The sequence below is a fragment of the Lygodium microphyllum genome, chromosome 19 (assembly GCF_053477565.2).
Source record: "Lygodium microphyllum isolate KBCC chromosome 19, Lygodium_microphyllum_v1.1.10, whole genome shotgun sequence".
NCBI lineage: Eukaryota > Viridiplantae > Streptophyta > Polypodiopsida > Schizaeales > Lygodiaceae > Lygodium > Lygodium microphyllum.
In genome coordinates, this window is record NC_141153.1 from 10,794,846 (window position 1) to 10,818,886 (window position 24,041).

General features: G+C 38.3%; 1 protein-coding gene across 1 annotated transcript; it reads right to left on the bottom strand.

The window, feature by feature from the left end:
- Positions 1-19,081: 19,081 nt before the first annotated feature.
- Positions 19,082-23,537, bottom strand: LOC148019558 (protein neprosin-like). Its single transcript, XM_087699548.1, has 7 exons — positions 22,294-23,537; positions 21,604-21,690; positions 21,176-21,442; positions 20,745-20,909; positions 20,595-20,648; positions 20,316-20,462; positions 19,082-20,056 (listed from the first exon to the last, which is right to left on the bottom strand). The coding sequence occupies exons 1-7, from the start codon at positions 22,477-22,479 to the stop codon at positions 19,679-19,681; spliced, it is 1,284 nt and encodes a 427-aa protein (XP_087555674.1). The 5' UTR covers positions 22,480-23,537; the 3' UTR covers positions 19,082-19,678.
- Between the last annotated feature and the right edge of the window lie 504 nt (positions 23,538-24,041).

Sequence of the window (24,041 nt, forward strand, 5' to 3'; positions counted from 1 at the left end):
ACTCTCTGCTTAGTCAATTGTACATTTGGTAGCTCCCTGTTGTTACTCTTGAGATCTTCTGCATGCACGATGTTTATGCCTATGGGATGTATCACTTCCTGACACTTCGAATTTATGACAAATTTCAGTACCGGTTGTATGCTATTTGGATATTCCTAGCAGTGGGAGCTTGGTATTCTTTGATTGTTTGCCCACAATAGTCTTGTTCATACTGCTGCATTTATTACATTAGTGTTGTAATTACAGTTTTATGCATTCTTTTCGAGAGCAGATAGCTTGATTTGGCAGTCGATCACTTGCAATTAGTAGACAACTCTATATTCTGGCATTCCTCTTATTTTGCCCTTGTTTTGGCTGAGTTTTGGGGCTAATTTGCAATCATTTACAGCAGCCCATTTTCTTGTATTGTGCACTTATCTGTTGTCATTATGGCTGGTGGTTCAAATATAGTGCCATTTTTAATCTTGACAAACTTGATGGCACTAATTATAGCTACTAGAACACGCAAATATGGCAGGTCTTAGTACAAAAGTTGTAGATTAGACCATTGAAATGCAAGGGTGTAAAGCGAGAACTTATGGATCAGGAAGATTGGAATGACTTGGATGAGCTTTGTAAATCCACCATCATACTGTCACTCTCTAAGCAAGTCTATTAGAATCTTGTCTCTAAGATAGATAGTGCATCATAGTTATGGGAGAAGATATGCAACCTCTATGACAAGCAGAGTCTTGCCTCACAAATGTATTGGCTGAAACAGTTTGTGGACCTTTGCATGAAGGAAGGAACTTTCATGTCTGCACACTTGAATGAGTTTCATTCGATTTTCAACCACTTGACTTTGCGGGGTATAGAATTCAAGGATAATCTACATCCTTTGTTGTTACTTATCACACTCCCAGAGTCATGGGACATTTTTTGTACTGCTATGTGTGCTAATACGCCTAAGGATGGCCTGAAATTGTAGGATGTTGAGGGTGCCTTATTGACAAAAGAGATAAATAGAAAGAATGTGGATACTTCTCATAGTTCTCATGCTTTAACTATCATGGGCAGACAAGATGGTAAGAGCGATAATGACTGCCATGGTAGAGACTCACAAAAGTTTCAATCTCAATCATGCAAGTGGTCTCGCAGTAAGTCCTATGGTCATAAGTCCTCATTGACTTGTTATTACTATGGAAAGTAAATTCATACTAGGCCACGATGCCATAAGATGTGTGATGATAAGCGCAAGGAGAAAGGAAAGGGCAAAGTGCAGGAAAAGCATGATGATTGCATCGTTGTCCCTAGCAAGTCCAGTGTAAAGATTGAAGAGATAAATGTAGTCCAGCATGACTCAAATCATGATTATATCTTGGCAACTTCTTCTCTTGATGCCACTCAGTTGACCAATGCTACATCTACTTATTCTCGATGTTGGCTACTTGATTCAGGGGCTTCTTTCCATATTACTCTGCATAGGGATTGGTTTCATTCCTATCGCAGCATGATAGGTTCTGTGAGACTAGGAAATGACTTGTCATTGGCTATTATTAGCATTGGAGATGTAAGACTACAGTTTCCTTTAGGAAGATTTTTTACTCTACATAATGTATGTCGTGTACCGGCTTTGACCAAAAGCCTATTATCTACTAGACACTTGTTTGATGTAAGCTATTATGTATCTTTTGGTGATTCTGACTGGAAGGTTACCCTTGGGAATCTTGCCTTTGCTTGAGGTGCCAAGGCTGGCAGCCTCTATCCCTTGCTTTTATCTAGGTCTATTGACCATGTTTTGGCTGTGGCTAACATACCACATGTATCTTTATGGCATCGTCGCCTTGGATACATGTCATTGAAAGGAATGAAAATGCTTACCTATTTGTAGTATCTTTCGCCCGCCCCTTGATTTATTACAAATGTTTTGATTCTTGTGACCATTGTCTTTATGGCACGCAAACACGCAATTTTCATAAGAAGTCTTGCATTACGTGCATGGGTGAGCCTCTAGATCTTATGCATTCTAATGTATGTGGTCCCATGCCTATCCATCATTAGGTCACGCAAAGTACTTTGTGACTTTCATTGATGACTATTCGCATAAGGTCTGGGCATTCCCATTAAGAAGAAATAGGATGTCTTGGCTATTTTTTAGTGTTGGTTGGCTCTTGTTGAGAAGCAGTTTGGGTATAGGCTAAAATACCTAAGGTCTGACAATAGGGGTGAATAAGTATCTAGAGCATTTGAGCACTTTTGTGATCAAAGGGCATGAACAGGACGATTCAAGAAAGAGTCTGTAGTATCCTTAGCCAAGCAAGCTTACCATAGCATTTTTGGGCTGAGGAAGTTACTAATGCCGTACATTTGATAAATATATCCCCATGCACTACTATTGGTTGTGAGGTTGCAGAGGAGGTATGGTCTGGAAAATATGCATCACATGCTCATTTACATGTCTTTGGATGTGAGACTTTCTGCCATGTTCTGAAGGACAAACAAAATAAGCTAGATCCTAAGTCAGTGAAACACATCTTTCTTGGTTATGGGGATGCATGTGAGATGGGCTATCGCCTATGGGATACACAGGCTCAGACTCGGTCATCCGTAACCATGATGTTGTTTTCCATGAGGAGAAGATGCATAAGCAGCTTGAGCAGGTAGTTGAGGTATACATGGTGATATTTCAAGAGGAGCCTCTTGCTCCAATATAGCCACCTAGACATCCTCCTGTAGTTGATGTTCCAGTGGCCCATGACTGTGATGTTGGATAGGATGTACAGGCCTCATAGCTTGTTTTGTGATGGTCTACTATAGATAGATGTCCGCCTGATAGGTTTGAGTGCTCTATGGATTACATTATGGTGATAAATTTTGGTGAGCCCCTCACTTATGAAGAGGCCATGCGCAAAGGTGATAGTCACCCTTAGGAGAGGGCCATGCATTCTGAATATAATTCACTCCAAAAAACCCATACATGGGATTCGGTTCCTTTGCCCAATGGGAAACATACATTTTCGTGTAAGTAGATGTACAAGTTGAAGAGTACCTCTGGACGCCCCAAGCCTGCATATAAGGCCAAATTGGTTGCTAAGGGTTTTAAGCAGGAGCATGGTGTTGACTTTGGTGAGTTGTTTTCTCCTATAGTCAAGATGACTACCCTACGCTTGGTATTGGCCTTGGTTGCTCAGTTAGATTTGAATCTTTATCATATGGATGTGAAAACGGCTTTCTTACATGGGGACTTACATGAGGATATCTATATGAAGTAGCCTAAGGTTTCTATGGAAAAGGACATGGAACATGTTTCTAGTGTGCAAGTTGAGAAAGAGCCTTTATGGCCTTAAGCAAGCACCTAGGGAATGGTATCACAAATTTGATGCATTTATGCAGTCATAGTCTTACTCCTGCAGTGATATGGATTTGTGTCTATATACAGGTGGAAGGCTCATGATGGCAATCTTAGTATCTTGGTACTTTATGTGGATGATATGGTGATTGTTGGGAGAGCTCATGATGATGAGCTGGATGCTTTAAAAACTTAGCTCAAGAAGAGCTTTATTGAGATGAAGGACATGGGGTAGGCCTCACATATTCTTCGGATGCGCATCACGTGTGATCACTCTAAGGGACTTCTTTAGTTATCACAAAAGGAGTATATACAAAAGGTACTTGAGGGATTCCATATACAGAATGTTAAGCCTACGGTCTATCCTTTGCCTTCTCATGTAAAGAACATTCAAGTAGTGTGTCCCCAATCAGATGAGTAGAAGTCTAAGATGGTCAAGATCCCTTATGCATCTACAATGGGCAGTTTAATGAATGCCATGATACCCATTCGACCTAACATAGCATTTACAATGGGAGTTGTGGCACGCTATATGGCTACACCTAGCCAGCAACATTGGGATATCGTGAAGGGTATCATTCGATACCTTAAGGGCACTACAGGTGGCTAGGATATAGGAGTCGTGGGTTACACTGAATCTGACTATGCAAGATATGTAAACACTAGGTGGACTGACGTAGGTGCCAATTGGAGGGCAATCTGCACAGTGTTCAACAATTCAGAGAATATCATTCAAGGAAGGGAGAGATCTTTTTTATGTCATTGGAAACAGAGTCTTCAAATACACACCTCACAATATGTGCATAGGAATTTCCAAGATGAACATAAGAGTTTGTGCTACATGTGGAGATATGCATCAACAGAAGATGATGCAATTACATAGTATTGATTCATTTAGGCCCAGTGGGCCACAAGGAAGGTTGCAAAAATTGCAATATTCCTACTATGGATTGTTGGCTTAGTTGGTGGCACATTGGATATCCACACTGGAGATGACACTTTGTTGGGGTGAGTTCTATCTATAAGACCAGGAAGTAATGTGTGTTGTTATTCTCTTCTCACGCCCTATTGCAAATTTGTGTTGTTTTTGTGTAGGTGGTAGAGGACTTTGCTATGCAAGTATTTTTATGAGAAACAAGAGAGAAAGGGAGTTTCTTTCATTCACTACACACCCATCTTACATCCGATCTGTGCAACAAGGGTATGTTGGTAGGAGACACCTACATGAGGGGATGAGCACCTTAAATGAATGGTTCTCCCTTGTGTGCATGTTGACTTCTTCGTCATTGTGAGACACATTCTTAAGAGTGAATTATTTTCCTCTTGGACAGAAGGTCAATGGGGACACCTATCCTTTCCGAGCATGAGGCTTGAAGGTGTGAATGCAAATGAAGCCATATGTGGGTGATGCCATCCCATCCATATAAAAAGTATTGACATCTACATGTTTTAATTAGTTAATGAAGTTCTAATGATTTAATGATTTATGGCTAGCTGTTTTAATTCAATTAATTATTTTATTGACATGATTTTTTGAATTTTTGATAGCTAATGTGTAGAGCATATATAAATTGGATATGTGTGGTATGCATAATTAATCAAAAGAAGTCTTCCTTGATTTATTTAAGAAGACACAACACCATTTAGCATATGGCATGTGCACAACCGTTTTGTAAATATTTATTGATATTCTAGATTTAGGAGAGATATACTGAAAAGATTTCATAAATATTTTATGTCTCTAGATGTTAGTGGGTTATGCAACAACTTGCAACAATTAGTTTAGTGAACTCATAATCCTTTCACCTAAAGAGTGATGTAAAGGGCCAAGCAAGGTTCAATTAAGGTCATGCATCACAAGCACTAACACAATTTAATATGGAGAATTCTTCCTTGATTTATTTAATAAGACGCACCGCCATTTAGCCTATGGAGTGTACACAATCTTTTTGCAAATATTTATTGATATTCTAGATTTAAAAGAGATATATTGAAGATATTTCGTTAATATTTTATGGCTTTGGATGCCAATGGGTTATGCAACAACTTGCAACCATCAATTTAGTGAACTCAAACTCTTTTCACTTAAAGAATGATGTAAAGGGCCAATTTCGGGCAAAGCAAGATTCAATTTAATATTATAAAAATGTACATGAAGAAGAGCCCACTCCATGTGTGGGGGGAGATTGCACACAATTGTGTGTCGCTCAATTTTCTCCACTTTTCCTTTTGTCTATTTTGAATTTTATTGAATCGTGAAAGTCTTTTTATGAGAAAAGAGAGAGAGAGAGAGGGAGCTTCTTTCATTCGCTACATGCACATCTTGCATCTCATTCATGCAACAATGGTATTAAATCCCAACCTACATTTGGGCCTTCTAATCGCCTACCCTCTTGCATGAAGGCAAGCTCTTTGGAGCAGTTGAGCTCGACAAGCTATTTCAAACCAAATGGACTACACAATGGCATCATAGCCCAATCTACATCTGGACCTCCTAATCACATACCCTCTTGTGTGAAGGCAAGCTCTGTGGAGCAATCGAGCTCTACAAGCTGTTTCAAACCAAATAGACTGCACAATTGGATTCCTAGTGGTTCAAAACCCCAAACCCCTACATCTCTGCTTGAAAATTCTCTAGATTTGTCAAACATTGAAATCTCACAACCTCCCTTGATGTTGCCATGTTTCTACTTGTCCTAGAGATTTTGAGTTAACAAAAAGCCTAGTTAGGATTAAGAAGCTTAAGCTTGGCTTAAGCTTTACAAAGCTTAAGCTCTTTTTTAATTTTCATTGGGGGTGTTTTTTTCAACCGAGGACTGACTCAATGACATACTCTTAGATGAATTCGTCAAGTTGTTTTTAAAAGGCTTAACCCTAAACACTAACCTACCAACTCGAGTAAAGGCTAAATGAGTTAAGATGCTAGGAAAGCTCTAACCACTTTGACATCTCGCAAATGAAGTGGAAATTTATCGGCATGGATTTTGTAGTTGGTTTACCCTATGTCTAGGGAGGATACAACTCAATCCTGGTCATTGTGGATATGCTAACCAAGATTGCTCACCTTATGCCAATCAAAACAAACTACAAGGCTTAGTTACTACTCCTTACTCAAGCCAAATTACTTTCCTTCTACACTATGCTACATGATGGTTTCTCTGATTTGCACAAGTCACAACTGACTTAGTGCCTAGAAGGGGTGGTTCTTGCGCAATCTCTCTCGGGCTACTAAAATCCACCGAACCCTCATAAAAAACTCTTACTAATCTTTACCTATTCAGATATAAATTCTTCCAAGAAGCTACTCTCATGCTTGATGTTCAAATGCCAAAATTTCATCATCATGGGTGAGATGTTTCTTTAATAATAACAAGTTCCTATTGATAGGCTTTCTTACCTAAGCCTCAAGTAATCAAGATGTCTCAAGAAGGTCTGTCTACTACTACGACCAATTTTAATTCACCTTTTCCATTTCCCAAACTAACTATGGAACATACATGGATCTCCTACCCTTGCAACTTGACGAAGAGTATCAACACCGATCGCATTTGGAGCAAGATATTTTATCCCTCAAGCTTTCAGCATCCCAAATTTCTTATATCAATGATCCCATAGTCGACCACACCATCAACGCTACCCTTGAAGCTCAATCCATAAAAAAGGAAACAAAGATAAGCAAGTGTACTTCCAAATTTAATACTTATGATGGTATTAAAGATGGTTGCAAGGTTCTTTCATGGCTAAGTCAATTTGAAACTTAAGTTGATAATGAAAGTTATGCTAAAAATGATAAAATTAAGTATGCTTATCATTATCTCATCAGACAAAGCTTCATTATGGTGGGACATTACCTATAAGAGTACTAACCATCCTCCTTTTTGGGAAGCATTCCATAAGAAGAAGGTTCTTAACAACTTTCTACCTACTTAATTCAAACTCAGTGTACAATAAAAATGGGATGTATTCATGCAGCATGAGCGAGAAACAATTCCCCAATACACTGAAAGATTTTGGAATACCCTACTTCAACTACAAATGGTGGAATCCATAGCCGAGGCAATCTTCAAATGGAAGTATATGTCTGGTCTTCTTCACTTTTCAAAAGTAAACATGTTTAAGCCTAACATTTTGAACGAAGCAATTTCTTTGGCACATGATCCCAAGAAAAAGTAAAATAAAGATTGATATGGGTATGTTGCCAAAAGACACCTACACGAGGAGATGAGTGCCTTAAATGGTTCTCCCTTATATGTGCACATTGACCAGATGAGTGCCTTCAATGGTTCTCCATCAACGCAAGGCACATTCTTAAGAGAGAATTATTTTTCTCTTAGGTGAAAGGTCAATGCAGACGCTCATCCTTTTGGGCATGAGACTTGAAGGTGTGAGCACATGTGAAGCCATCTGTGGGTGATGCCACAACATCCACATCACAAGTGCTAATGTCTATGTGTTTTAATCAGTTAATGGAATTCTAATGATTTCATGATTTATGGCCAACTGCTTTAATTCAATTAATTATTAAACTGACATGATTTTCTAAATATTTGACAGTCGATGTGCAAAGCATATATAAATTGGATATGAGTGGTGTGTGTAATTTAATCTAGAGAATGCTTCCTTGATTTATTTAATAAGACACATCGCCATTGAGCCTATGGCGTGTGCACAACCCTTTTGTAAATATTTATTGATCTTCTAGATTTAAGAGAGATATATTGAAGATATTTCATAAATATTTTATGGCTCTTGACACACCATTGGATTATGCAACAGCTTGCAACCATCAATTTAATGAACTCAAACTCTTTTCACCTAAAAAGTGACGTAAATGGCCAACTTTGGGCAAAGAAAGACTCAATTTAATATTATAAATATGTACATGGAAAAGAAGCCCGCTCCATGTAGGAGGGTAGATTACAGCCAATTGTGTATCACTCAATTTTCTCCATTTTCTATTTTTTCTACTTTGAATTTTATGGAGTCATGCAAGTCTTTTTATGAGAGAGAGAGAGAAAGAGAGAGAGAGAGAGAGAGAGAGAGAGAGAGAGAGAGAGAGAGAGAGAGGAGCTCATTTCGCCTACAACACATGTGATGAGTGCCTTGGTTTGTGAGCAAGGTATCCCCATGTCTGACACTGAACTCTCGACAATGCTCAAGAAACTTGAACCACTCATTCAAAGAAACAAGTAACATATTATTCCATTCACAACACATTCCAAAATATCATTTAAAATCCATGCATATTAAGATCAATATTCTGTACATGTAGGTTCAAACACATGGTCTGTGCAGCACGTGCTGAGAATGATCAGGAATGGAATCTCATATTCTAAAGTTAAATCAACCTTGTGCATACAGATTTTTCCATGGTAGCCTATTTCCTAGGCAAGCCGTTGACAATGATAGTAGGTGCTTTATATTCAAAATGTTAATGAGTGGGCCAGCCTCAAGGGTTGACTTAGTGAACCGCATGTGAAGGAATGGCACTAGGGACCTACGCAATAGCTAGATATTCTTTGACCACATGTATCGCATTAATGATTGGACCACCATGGCAGCACATGTGTATGACCCAAGGTAGTTTCTCTTACACAATTCTACACGAACTTAACTAACATAGTTCTCCTTACTCTTCCATTCTTGTCTTGTGTTTCTGTAGTGTACAAGAGTTGATGACTTTGGCAATATGTGAGATGAAGGAAGAGGATACATATGCATAAGCTCTTTTTTGGACAAAGATGAATGAAGTAATGGAGAAGCGTGGAAACACAATCACTGATTTTCGAGGATTCATGGTGGCAAACAAGGCAGCCGCCAATTGGAGGGCCATCCACACAGTATTCAATGGTGGTTCGGACAACATCATGCAAGGAAGGGAGAGATCTTGCTTATTTCATTGGGAACAAAGTCTCCAAATACACACATCACAGTATGTGCACAAGAGCTTCCAAGATGAGCATAAGCGCTTGTGCCACATGTGGAGGTGCGCAACCACGAAAGATGATGCAACAATGCAATATCAATTCATTCAGGCTTGGTGAGCCTTAGGGAAAGTTGCACATTGCAATATACCAACAATGGATTGTTGGCTTAGTTGGTGGCATATTATATATCCATGTTGGAGGTGACACTTTGTCGAGGTAAGACTAGTTCGTAATAGTAGGATGTGGTGTGTGATGCATTTGTTTTCTCACTCTCCATACCTTCTCGTGCTATATTTTTGTCCAAGTGGTGGAGGACATTGCTCGTATGCTAACCACAAACCTAGCAGAGCCAATGCATGCAAGTTGGTTGGCAAGGGAGGGATTCAAGGGATCTATCAACTTGTATAATGTGTGTGTCAATGATTTGGCCAATGCTCTACTACAGAGCACAAAACGACATGCATTCATGGGTGGAAAGTTCGATGGTGCAGAACCTAATGCAAAGAAGCTTTTGAGTCGACTACAACAAGGAATTAGCCCCATATCTCAAGCAACGGCAAGTATGGTTAAGGAGGTGATATGAGGAGCTGAATTGCATCAATGTCCTAATTTTTTAGGGGACAATGTGACTACAACAAGAAAACATAAGGTTGATGGGAAAGTGGGGTCCAAGGAAGCCAACGCCTCTCATAGGCCCAAGACTATGACTGAAAACATATGTAGAAGAAAGGGTACACACACTCATTAGTTATTAAAGTCATGCTCTACGAGTTTAATAGGTGTTGTACCTAATGTGCTATTCATGGGAGCAATGCATGATCTATACTAAGAGCCATGTAGATCAAGCACTTATTGACTGCTTTTTTGTGGTTCTTCTCACCTTGCAAATCCATAGGCTACTCCAAATATACCCAAGATCCATTGGATCCCTTAATGGAGTATGAGTGTGTGATGAAGGTACTCAAAAACTCCTCCATGACCTAGAGGTGGGGATCCACTGTGAAGAGTATGTGTTCCAAGTTGACAACCTTTAAGAACACCTCAAAGATAATCACTTTGGCTGGTAAAGCATGTGTCATGGATCCACTCATCAAATTGTGTGCAAGCATCCATGTTACAAGTAGGAGGAATGTATTGGATGTGAAGAGATGAAGATAGAGTTTATGAAATAAAACAATAAAACAAAAAGTAAGCAAGCTCTATATTAAAAACCCTAACTTTTAAGCTATTAAGAGATTATTTGCATACAATATTTACTTTATGTCTTTATGAGTGTAAATTGTATGCATGAATGTGTTAGTGTGGCACTTGCCCCCCCCCCCCCCCCATATCGATAACATCTGGAGGGAGGCCCCTCTCACACACATTCTCTCTCCCCCCTCCCCTTAATATATGGGCGTCTATGTGTATGCATCATGTCTTGAAAAAAAAACATGTATGCATATTCAAAAAAATCACTACATAATGCAAGTATATGTAAACAGTCTATCAAAACTAATTTTGGAGGTAAGACTTCTCCCTCCCCTCAGGTGGCCATTTGGGTGTATGTGTCTTATCTTGATTAAAAATTGTATACACATTTAAAAATTTTAGAATCAGGGGAGGTATCTCCTTACCCCTATGGATGTTTGGGTAGTATATGCATCTTTTCTCAAAAAGTAAAGTACATGTATACGCATTCAAATAATTATGAATATTGTGCATGAACATATGAAAAATAAAATAATTAAAAATTTACAAGCATTGGATATTGCAAAATAGTTGTATTCTATTAGCCAAAAATCTAAAATTACAAGCATTGAATATTTTAACTTATGAAGGTGGGATATGTAAGGAGACTCCATAATATCTAAAATGTGTGGAGCCACACACTCTCCACCAATAATTGTAAGCTTCGCTCAACTTCAAATCTTCATATCATCTAATTTGAAATAGAAGTTAGCAAGCAGGTTCTCCATTATCACCATTATGATTTCTTTATACTCAAGGGCCAATCAACCTTCATCTACAAGACTTGGGGCTCACAACCTTCACAAATGATAGAATATACACAACCATATAATCATGTATGTGATCAAGGCACAACCATTCACCTTGAGCATTGTTCATCTACAATTTTTGAATGTTAAGCATAAAGTTTATCACACAATTTACTTGTAATTGGAAAGGAAAGTTAATTAAGCAATCCCAAATTGATAGATGTTTAGTTTGGAGTGTAAAATGCTACCTAAAAGTCATGTCCCCTATTATGACTCAATACTCGATACTGTGAGTGATTTTATACATCCAAGTTTTGCCTAGAATTCTTGTTAAATAATCCACATGTGTGCTTTTACTATATATGAGCTTTAGTACATCTCGAACCCTCATATTCCTTGAACATGTATATGAAATTTTTCAATTGATATGAACCAACTTGGATGTACATTCTTTGATCCAATGCTTGGCTTCATGGAATTTAATGTCTACTAAAGTTTTGTGTTTTACATATGTAAAACCTCACTACTACACAATGGTCACTCCATGCTAATGAGATCTAGTACATACATATGCTTAAGCATTTCATATTCTCAACCGTGCTTGGATAATATATACTTGGAGTCACATAAAAAAAGCAAGGACCTCTGCAAGCTATTTAGATCTATGTCTCAAAAGCAATCAACCAATTTTGATGTAGAAGCACTTGAAGGCACATGTAAAGCTCTTGACATTTTTTCATTTGCACCAATTTGTAAACATGACACAATTAATCATGTAGATATCAATAATTTGCTCATCCTCCTCAATGTACTCTAAATGCTTACTATTTGCAATGACTCATTGAACGCTTGGTATGGATGCAACATATGTTTGTTTGTGTATTAATACATGTTATACCAATGCCTCTATTACAAGGTGAGAATCAACCTTTCTTTATCTAAGAGCTAAACTTCTAGCCTTCTAATGCTTCGATACATCTCCAATTGCAAATACTTTCACCTTGAAATCTCCCTTCATATTGGATGCATGTGCACCCAAGATGAACAATGATATGTATTAATGATACAATTTCCATCCTCATCTTTCCTATTACACTGTTCTATTGAGAGAATGTTCATTTTTCTCTTTAGCATCATAACCTAGGTAATAGATTTAAAGAATTATTAGATCCTTTTAATACCAACCAATAATCAAAATTATTTTAAAGGAATTAACTATGGCATCAAAAGGCATTAGCCCTTTTGTAATCAACCACAAACATTGAAATCAAAACATATATATATATATATATATATATAGGTATACCACACATGTAGACTGATTTTAAAATTGTTACATTGGTTATTATATTTACACAAAATAGAATGGAACAAACAACACATAATACTCAAAAAGATAATTTTATTTGTAAAATATCATTATATTAAGTAAAGTTTGATTTGACTCAATAAATTGTGTGAGTATATGGGTAATATACAATAGCAATTATAAGGATGCAACCAAATGGTATGGAAATCCAAATGGACACTTTTGATTGACACTTGAGATGTTCTATGAATTGGTACATTGTATGGTATATGGAAAATATGACATAGGAGTTACATGGATAGTAGCCTTGTGTTGATTGCTTCAAGATAAGATGGAATCTCTTCCCTATGTTGATTGCTACAATGATCATCAAAACCTATTGAGAATAATAATTATGAGAAAATATCAATCCCTCTTAACCAAAAATAACTAATGAGTCCCATGAATATTGGCAACATAAAAGAGGGTAAATTTAGTTGTAATATATTTTGCAAAACAAAAGATGAAATCTCTACTCTGTCTTGTGTTAATTGCTGAAACAACAACAATTCAAAAGTTATGATAATCAAAACCTATTGAAAATGATAAATATAATGCAATGAAACATCAATCCCTCTTAGCATGGGGATCTAAATTAATTCAAGAATTGATGCCATTGTGATGAGGGCGAGAAATTTTCCATCTTTTAATCAATAACAATAAAACTCACCATAACAAAAATCCAGTTTAAGCCACTAATAGCTTCTTTACAACATTCTATTGCACCTACACATTGAAAAATCAAATACGTTGGTATTAATGCAAATATAATAATCAAACTCTAAAGTTGTAGTATCATAAAGCGTGAAAACTTGCATATAGAAAGATATGTAGCAAAGAAGGTACGTGTTTTGCTCAAAGTTTGATCTCTACTACAGGAAGACAAAAGCAAGAGTTAGAACCAACATCAATCAACTATAAAAACAATAGGAAAGAGAAAGCATAATGACAGAGAGAGACAGAGAGAGAGATGAGCACCTATGCAATCTCGCTCAAACTATTCTCTACAAAAAAGCAATAGCAAGTGTTAGAACTGACATAAAGCTCTAATTAAACAAAAAACTTTACAGTTCAAAGCTGCAAAGCTCACGTGATTTTTTTAAAAATGGGGGGCCTTATTTAAAGTCATAAAAGATAAAAACTCTTGTTCTTACACAATTCCCAAAATCTTGGTGTATTCAAGAAGAATCCTGCAATGAGTTCCAACTATTCTCCAAAGTAACTATTCGTATGTCAGGAGGATATTCCTACAGTCCTCCATGTCAGCCTTCTTTGGTTTGACTTCATTGATAAGAACCACTCTTGCATGTTGGAAAGTGGATTTAATGTAAAGTAGGGGGTTTGAAGTTATATCGATGATTTAAGCTTCGCAAGAGTGGGTTTATATGGATTCTAGAATGATTTGAAATATAATCCATTGTGTAATGCAAGAATCTATTAAACAATAGAGTGTTGCTTGACAGTGAAGACAATGATGATAACTCCAAGGATGTATGTATGCCTCCTCTATAACATTGATGCGCAAAATAATTACATTGCTCTAATACCAATGTTGTAGTTCTTCACATACAATAGCATGAATTAACAAGAATTTGTTAAAACACACATCACAAGAAGAGAGAAATAGAAGAATGCATGACACAAGATTAGGTACAATCTCCCCCAATGCATGGGTGAGCACTTCCCCCCTAGATGTATTTATGGATTTTTTGTGCTCAAAATACATGAAAATAATTAACAAATTTACAAAGAACAAGAGAAAAACACACGATGGAGGAGTACAATCCCCCATTACAAAATCTATGGTTTGCCTTCCTTTGTTATGAAATATTGATTACATAGCTATCTACATTCATATCATATATCTAATTACAAAGAAAATACAAATATCAATGAAACTACATAGTTTTATATATTAAGAGATTTCTTGTAGCTTATTATAATTAATGCAAAAAAAATTATATATTGAATCATGATGGTTTAGCATCATCATTATGTCGAGAATCCCAAAAAAACTCTGAAAGCTCTAAATTTCAACTCCAAATGAGGGAGAAACAACAAAACTAAGTCCTTACCCTGTTTTGCATGTGGTCGTATTGTCTTTTTAAAGAAAACTAGAAAAAGTTATTTAAAAATGAACCACACAAAAGAATAGTGAAACATTTCATAAAGAAAGCTTATTTTAATAAAAGCATGTCTTAAATTTATTATTTTAATATTATCTATATAAAAGATATTAAATTAAATAATTTAAGAGTGAAAACCAATTATTCAGTTAAAATTATCACCAAAAAAGTTTTAACTTGTAATTCACAAATAATCTAATGATTTTAATAATACACAATATCATGTGGATATAATATTTTTTATAATGTCTATTGCACAATCTGATGATATAAGTTGATCCTTATTGCATTCTTAGCATTTATAACATATGAAAAACTCACCAAATGATAAGTAAAGTCTATTTTCTATAATATACTCTCTTCTTGAATGATTTTTTTTTCTTTTTTAATTTGCTTTACATGTTAAATCAATTTTTTAACTCATATGATAAATTGAGTATATGACAGTATGTGACATCAAAAGGAAAGGGATTACTATTTTTAACTAACTAAATACCAAAGCATAAAATGTATATAAAGATAAGTCTCCTTATTTATATGATTACATTAAAACTAATGTATAATAATCTTCAAAATTAATAGTTTTTCAAATCAAATAAAAAGCATTGATATTACATAAGTATTCATAATTATCAATTATAAATTTTATATTAAAACTATATAAATTCAATAACAAATATTTAATAATATTTCAAAAATTAATTATAAAAATATAAGAATATCAAAAAACTAACTTTTTATTTAAAGTTACTTTCTCAATGAAAAATCGATACTACAAAAAAACAAAAAGAGCAAAAATTTTAACTTATGATAATCTATATATTCATACATACATACATACATACATACATACATACATACAAAGAGAAACATAATATATTATACTATATTTATTGTATATTAATATAATTCATTTACATAAATATTACTACATGCTCTATGCCTAGATTCTCCTAATGTTTCGTGCTAGAGTTCTTCCAATGCTTCGCACCAAGGGTTCAAATGCATATTTCATGTTGCAAGAGGTTTCGTGGGAGATTGATGTAAGGAACCTAATTTGAATGTTGAAATCTTTGGTAAAACAAATGTGTGTGTGTGTGTGTGTGTGTGTGTAAATTATACGTGCATATACATTTTCGTGCATAGTTCTCTTGGCACTTCATGCCGCTATTCTTCCAATGCTTCGTACCATGGTTCAAAAGTATATTTCATGTGGCAAGAGAGTTCATGGGAGATTGATATAAGAAACATAATCCAAACTTTGAAATATTTGGTAACACACACAATGTGCATGCATGTATGTATGTGGATATGTATGTATGTATGTATGCATGTATGTATGTATGATACACACTCTTTTTCTCTTTTTTTTCTCTTCTTGTTTTTTCTATGCTCTCCCTCTCTCACATTATTTTTATTGTTGCATCTTTTTCTTTCTCCTGTCGCTCATCTTTCTTTATCTCATACATGCTTACTCGCATGTGTATGCATTGCACGTGTGTGTGTGTGTGTGTGTGATGCTTTCTCCTCTACTATTTTTTCTCACTTGTATATACGTTTAGATGTGTGCAAGTGTACATGTTTTATACATGTGTGTCTATTTATATGGTCTTATAAGTATGTGTATTCCTCTCTCTCTCTCTCTCTCTCTCTCTCTCTCTCTCTCTCTCTCTCTCTCTCTCTCTCTCTCTCTCTCTCTCTCTCTCTCTCATATATGTATATATATGTGTCTATATATAAATACACTTACACACTTTTTTTTGCCTCTTCTTGCTTTGTTTCTATACTCTATGTATGCATATGTGTGATTATGTGTGTGCTTATGTATATATAAGTTTACTATGTGTGTATCTATTTGTGTGGTCTCATAAATGTGTGTGTGTGTACTTGTTTATTTAATATTTGTCTATTTGTGTGGTCTCATAAATGTGTTCTCTTACTCCCTCTCATAATTTTTTTCTCTTTTCTTTTTTATCCTCCTATCTCTCATCTTTTTTTACCTCTTGTGTGTGCATATATACGTTTGTGTATATATGTTTGTGTATATATTATATGTATATGTGCATGTATAAATCTCTCTCTCTCTCTCTCTCTCTCTCTCTCTCTCTCTCTCTCTCTCTCTTATATATGTTTACATGTGTATGAGCATATATGCATACATGTGCATATGCATTGTATGTTCATATGTGTGTGTATTTGTGTAAATGATACACCTTTTTTTCCTTTTCTTATTTTTCTTATGTTCGTATGGATGTGTGTACATACATATGTGTATACGTATGTATGTGTTTCTACTTATGTGGTCTCACAAATCTATGTCCTCTCTCCCTCATTGTTTTTATTCTCTCTTTTTTCTTCCTCCTCTCATATTTCTTCACCTCGTGTATGCATGCATGTGTATATACATGTATATATTTCTATGTGAATGTGCATCTATATAGGTATGAGTGTGCATATAAGTACATATTTTGTAAGTGTACATATTTTGTAAGTACATATAGAATTTTGCAAAGACTCAACATTTCCCTTTCCGTGATCATATCATATGTTCAATTCTAAGAGTGTGTGTGTGTGTTCAATAAATGAGGATATGTATGTACATGTGTTTAATTGAGAGAGAGAGAGAGAGAGAGAGAGGATAGAAAATAAATATAACCTGCACTCACCCTTGAAGAAAAAGCTCACTTTATTTCTCAAATGTCAAACTTCTCATTGTGCCATATAAGCTTGGAAGACTTCTCGTTAATTCAAGATCCCCAAGGCAAACTTCTAAATAATATATACAATAGATAGATATACAAACTGACATACACATGTACACGTGTGTGTGTGTGTGTGTGCGTGCGTGCGTGCGTGTGTGTGTGTGTGTGTATGTGTGTGTGTAAAAACTTACATTTAAAGAGAAAATAGTCCATACGTAATAGTTAATATGAACTATTAAAATTTTTATTTCAGCAATCATAAAATTTATAAGAGAAAGTTCACTTTCTTAATCTTTAAAAGTACTCTCTAGAGATCTATCTATGTTTGCACAACACAAGAGTGCACACTCTCTCTCTTTCTACCTGCAAGAAGATTAGAGACGAAATGAAGAGCGCAAACGTGATATACGAAAAGATAAAATTTGGAAATCTCAAACTTAAGCTTCTTCTGAACGTTCAGAAGTCCTCTTGACTTTTAGTTGGACGTTTGCACATGCGGTATGCAAACTTTAGTCCTTTTCTAAAGAGCGGGACCACTAAATTCAACAAGATGTCTCGCTCCCGAGCCCTACACTACCATCACGAGTTCTTTGCCAACAGACAAAGTGCACGTGAGTACCATAAGCCCGTGAATATCGTGTTACGATGTGCCTTTGTATTTTGTGTAGTTTCTTGTATTACATGCTTTTTGTATATTTGTTGTTATGAACTTTTGCATGAAGGCATGCTATGGACATATGATTTGGCGTAAGCCTTCTCTCTCTCTCTCTCTCTCTCTCTCTCTCAATCAGTCAGGGACGGCATTATGCTATGCGTGGCCTCTGACAACCGTCGATTTCAGCTGTGTAAGACACACTGTCTGCATTTGCAGCCGCCAGATTCACCCAAGGCATCTCTCTCTCTCTCTCTCTCTCTCTCTCTCTCTCTCTCTCTCTCTCTTTAGTAGGGAACTAACTACCTTCAATACCCTGAGGTAGTAAATAACAAAGGCAGCAGTAAGAACAGGGGAGAGCGAGTGTGAGGGGCAGGAGGGCGACCCAGAGAGTGATTAACCACTGTAGTGGACAGAAGATTTTGGATAGACATTCTGGGTAATCCTTGCTTTGAGAACTACTCCTTTGTACGCTGATGAAGTGAACAATTGAAGAATGATTTCACTCCAAAACAGTGGGAGATAAATGAGTTAGTCAATAATAGTAACTGCATCAGTCATAATATAGACAGCCTGTGTATGCTGTATGTGGGAGAGAAGAGGACGTCCAGGCAGTTTAGACGGTCTGACAATTAAAGGTCACCCACCACACATATTTTACTAAGATAAGGCAAAAGATCATGCCACAGAGTACAAACTTTCCTTTAAAGACCTCCAGAAAACTTTAACAAGGATTGCTTGTGGACGGTGAAACCACCCTTACATAATAGCACAGTCACAACGTGATTCTTCAAAAGCTTACCCCTTGTTAACTTCAGCTGAGTGGACCACATTTCCACTTGTCAAAAGCTGATTTCGTTCAACTTAATTCACGATTTTTCTTAAGAGAGAACCCTTGCTTTCTGGGATTGTGGTGTGTTAAGGAGCTCTTCTTGAAAACAAAACAGCAATGCTGGAATACACATCATAAGTAAACGCTTGTTTCTACTGAGAGAGAGAGAGAGAGAGAGAGACTACGGTGATTCAAAATCAATGTTGCACACAATCCATTAGAAAAAGGCACATGAGTCTGGCAGAGAAGACAATTGAAGATTGAGATGGAACGGCACCTCTCAGCTAGTTGCTGAAAGCAAATGCAGCCGACCATACATTGCCCCTATGAACCTAGGTATATAGAAGCACAAACAACCACCATCTGAGTCCCTATTACAAACTGAGGAAGGACCAGGGTTGCACTCAAACACAGTTAATATAAAGGGTTTAAGATGTGTTAATATATGGACACAATGTAAGAGAGGAAGGATATCACAATGATCTTTTACCCCCCAACGAGTACATGCCCACACCAAGTTTGTAATCCCTCCCGTGCAGCAGTGCATTAAGGTTACCCTTTTGGCTTTCTGCTGCAATTGAATTTCTTTCTTCCTTTTTCCCCTTCTCATCCCACACCATACCTCTATCCCTTTCTTTTAGGTGATAGTGTGCATTTAAGAGAGATGAAAAGCTCCACATAGAGAGTAAGTGAAAATACTCTACAACTGCCTACAATCACAGGCCAAGGCCAAGAAACAGGGGTGCAGCCTCTCCCCAAGTAACAAAACCCAAGGCACCTCTCTTCAAAGGCACCCATCATTCCATCCAGGACCACCATAGTAGAAGTAGTAACCCCATTCACCATTGTAGCCATCTTGAACATCGTAGCAAGCAGAGTTTTCAGAGAATGTGTTGAGGTTCGCAGGAGCTCTCAAGTTGTTGGTGGCATCCACAACCTGCAGATTGGAGAAGTAGGAGGCCCTGCCAAAGCCCTCTGATGGGAAATGGCCACTGCCCATCTGGGTTGTGGTGTGGTGGCCATCTGGTTGCGAGTTGACAATCTCTCCTCCCCACTCCACCATGGTAGCTGAGTCTGCCAAGTAGGAGAAGAGGGAGGAAGGCCAATAGCCCATCACACAGTTCTGCCCAAAGGACATCCACCAGTTCCCTGCTCTTGGATCCTGTGGGAAAACAATTTTAACAAAATCACATTATTCAATGACCCTGGAGGCGTATGAAATTTACAAGCAACCCCATCCCAAGATAACTGTGTGTAGAAGCGCAGAGACCATATATCAGACCCATCCAGCCTCAAGACATCCAAATGACAGTTAGTTTCTACGTACAAGATAGGACTCAATAAGGCCCAATTTTAAACAGAATCTGAGGGAAAGCCTCAAGACCGATTCACTGTTCTTACAAATTAGCAAGCATTGTTACCTTCCAGATGAGTATATCTATGTCAAACTGCTTGCTATCATATGCAGAGACTGGTGATATGGTAGCACCCAACGCAATTTGGTCACTGATTTGAACAAACCCTGAGCACAACAGGTTATAGCATCCCGTGGCTTGGTATGCATCACTCTGCAAAAAAAACCAACCCAAAGTAAAATTCAAGAGGCTTCTTTTGAGAAATAGATTACATGAAATCGCCCCACACACTGTCACAGGACTCAGCACAGACCAACCCAATTTGCAGGCAAAAGAAAACTTTACCGTCCAGTAAGTAAACAATCGGGTGTTGTTATCGCCATAAAGATCCGGGCTAACCTGCAAGTATCATGGGAAGAGAGAACCAGAAGTTTAGTACTTACAGACTGAGATACACCATATCAAGTTGTTCTCTTTACAACCACAAGCTGTTACCTGCCAACCAGCTTCTATGCTGTTAAGATCACCTTCAAAAGAGCCGGCCAGGACCCATAGCTGAGAAAGGCTGAATTCATTGGGTACATCGATGGAAGGATCCCAAACATTGATGATGGCTTTGGCACCGTAGTAGTTGTCTCCTTCCACATAGGCAATAGCGTGCTACAAATATATAAAAGGAACGATGAAAATCCTCCTAAGCAATAAGATTTGCTGCATAGATCGAGACTCTAAATGTACATTTGTGTCCTATCCAGCAAACTGGGTCGTGCCCACATTACATAGTCACATCAAAGATAGCTATAACAATCTCAAAGAGAACTCAAATACCCTGTGGTATCGCGCCAAGTTAAACACTTGGAGATGCCTACATATGTATTAGATGATGTCCCACATATGAGAGAAACAGCATCATACTTCTGTCTTACCTGATGACCATTCTCGTTTAAAGCATCACGGATGTGTGGAGCGTTCGGCGGGGGTGGACGAATAGGCTTGTGGAACTTCTTGCCATATCGTTCCATCTTGTCTGCACGTAAGATATCATTCTCTGTGGTCCTTCTGACAGGGACTGTTCCCTTTGGGCACCTCTCGTCTTGCCAGTGCCATAGCTGTGGTTTGAACTCGGCCATGTTTTCAAGTGACTCTGGCTTGACTGTCTGCTTCAGGCCATCAGGCAGCTCGGGTGGTTCCATCTTCAAACAGTAAATGGAAAGACAGTGAACTAAGGAATTCAGCAGAAATACTCTCGGTGTAATGTATAGCAAATTAGCTGTATTCCAGGATAATTTAGTATCACGGCCGTAGCAGACTGCTAGTTCACACAGGCTATATTTCAGTATGCACCGAGACCCACCTGAATTTTGTGGTTTCTCAGCTTGGGGTGGTCAAATGCTGGTTGCTTGGATAGTTCCACACAGTCGATTGTGTCTCCATCTGGACTCTGCTCAGCACAAGGTTGGCACCCACAACGTGAGTTTCAGAGAAATCCATGTCAATACAGGGAATATGTACACACGTAGCAACTACAACGAGAACAGACCACAAGTCAGTCTAGTATGGAGCAGCTGCTAGAGGACGTCAAAAATAGTTTTAGGCACTTTTCGCACAAATGAGTCCCCAATTCTCAAGCTACACCGTGAGCTCTTGCAACGGAGCTGCCACATGCCTGGCCTCTTGCAGCAGGAGGCAGGGACAGCAGGCACACCACAGTCCCCATACGCAAGAAGTTCTTGACATTTTCCAAGTTTTGGGTGTCTGGCAGCCCCTACCCCCAAGCACGTCTAGCTATGTGTGCAGTCCCTACCTCACAGAAGCTAGTCATGTCGGAAAATATAGTGGTAGTTTGTCTAAGACATCCTGTGATGCCCGCTTGCAACAGGCTAGTTATGGAGTGAGAGCTCATGGTACTGGGAGTACCACCAGTGTATATTTCCACAATGCATAAGGCCAAAAACTTCATTCTGTCTGTGCAAAGTGCATGCTTGCTTGCGTGGACACAGGTGCCCGTATCAGCTTAATGAAATTTCCAAAGAGAAGAAGAGACCTTTATGCTCTTAACAGCAGGTTTGTTCAAGCGCCTGAGATGGCCTCTCGTTCGGGCAAGCTTCTTGCTCGTGTAGAACCTCGAGGCAGAGACGGGCAAACAGAGGTATAAGCTGCTCTGGAGCATACCCACAACGAGGATGAACCTCCAGAGTTTACCGATGTCCTTATACTGCATTCCCGCCATTCTTTTTATGTCCAAAATAAAAGGGACGCAGGCTAGTGATAGGACTCTTTCTCACTAACTCCACGGGAGAAGAGCTAGTGACTCCATTTGTGTGTGGGGGCGTTATACAAAGCCCACTTCTTTGATGAAAGAGGAGGCGTGAGGGGTCCTTTCTTTACAAATGCACTTCACCAGACATCATGGCAGAGTATTTGATAAACACATGAAGCATCATAGCTGGAACAGGGGTCCGTCTCAAAGTGAGAGGGATGGGCCTAATCCAAAACTATTGTGTAGGCCATATATCCTTTGCTTTTTCGCCTGGTGGCTGGTGGGTTAAGCTCGTCTATTCCTGGGTTGGGCCGAAAATTTTATATAGAGAGAAGAGGGGATAGTGGCACCGCCACCCACATTCACATTTGCTTGCTTTTGGTACCAAACCCACGTTGTCGAAGGCGTGAATCTATTGAACCAGCCCCCACACAGTAAGCCTCCCCCTTCTGCAGCAAGAAAAATTCCTCTGTTCTCACTTAAACCACAACAAACAGTTCCCCTGTTCTCACTTAAAGCAGTGTGCTTCTCCAAAAAGAAGTGATGTTGGTGGACTAAAGGAGAAAACCAGGGAGGGATAATCATAGTAGTTTTAATGGAGTCACGGAGATGATGTGGCAGAGAAACCAAGTCCCTATCTCACAGGCAACGGCACCACGTGTAACTGAGAGAGAGTGAGAGAAAAGACAGCAGTAGAGAGCATATGTGTGTGAGACATACACAGAGAGAGTGAGTGAGTGAGTGAGAGCTGAGGCAGTGAGGAGCCCTGCTTCGTTGGCAATTGTGACAGTTCCAATTCTGCTGCTGAACTTAGGTCCACTCATGACCCAATAACAAGTGAGACAATGTGATATGTAGGCCTGGTTGTCGGAAACAGGAAAGAGAAGAGGGGACACAAAGACTGATGAAAGATCGAGGTAGTGGCCACCACTGAACAAAAAAGCAACGCTAGCGGGTAGCTACTTTAGTGGAGGAGGCAGATTCCCAGCGAGCCATATTGCCACCAAGTAGAGAAAGAACTGTCGAGAGAGAATGAGAGAGAGAGAGAGGGGGGAGGGGGAGGGGGAGGGGGAGGGGGAGAAGGGAGAGGTGAATAGTAATGTAAGAGTGTACAGCAGAGATTAGTGCTCAACACAGATCAGTGTATATAATATAGAGAGTGAGTCTCTGCTAGGAGAAAAGGTGCCTTGACTCATGTCTCGGGTCCCTCGAAGGCTTAATGATGCTTCATGCCTGGTGTGCATTGCAGAGACTAGCTAAGTCTTATCCCCTTAACATGCAGTCTCCTGTTGACTTAGTTGAGTGTAAAGTCCATGAGCATAAGTAGCAACGTAGAGATTCGCTAAGTCCCATCTCCTTAACAAGCATGTCTCCTGTTGACTTGGCTAACTAAGTTCAAAGGACATGAGCATAAGTGGCTCCATGTAGAGGCAATGCAGGCTAACAAACTGCGAGACGTCCCTTTAAGACTTTTAATCTGGGCGTTCTGATGGGCAACAAGGGATGTTCGGACTCCGATGCCAGCAGGTTAA

Bases quoted from the DNA above. Each gene is read 5' to 3' on its own strand.
- LOC148019558 (XM_087699548.1), bottom strand. From the start codon at position 22,479: ATGGCGGGAATGCAGTATAAGGACATCGGTAAACTCTGGAGGTTCATC. The intron at 21,691-22,293 runs GTCTCTTCTTCT...TGTGCTGAGCAG, and splicing joins CTGCTGTTAAGAGCATAAAG to AGTCCAGATGGAGACACAAT. The intron at 20,463-20,594 runs GTAAAGTTTTCT...TTTTTTTTGCAG, and splicing joins GATTGTTTACTTACTGGACG to AGTGATGCATACCAAGCCAC.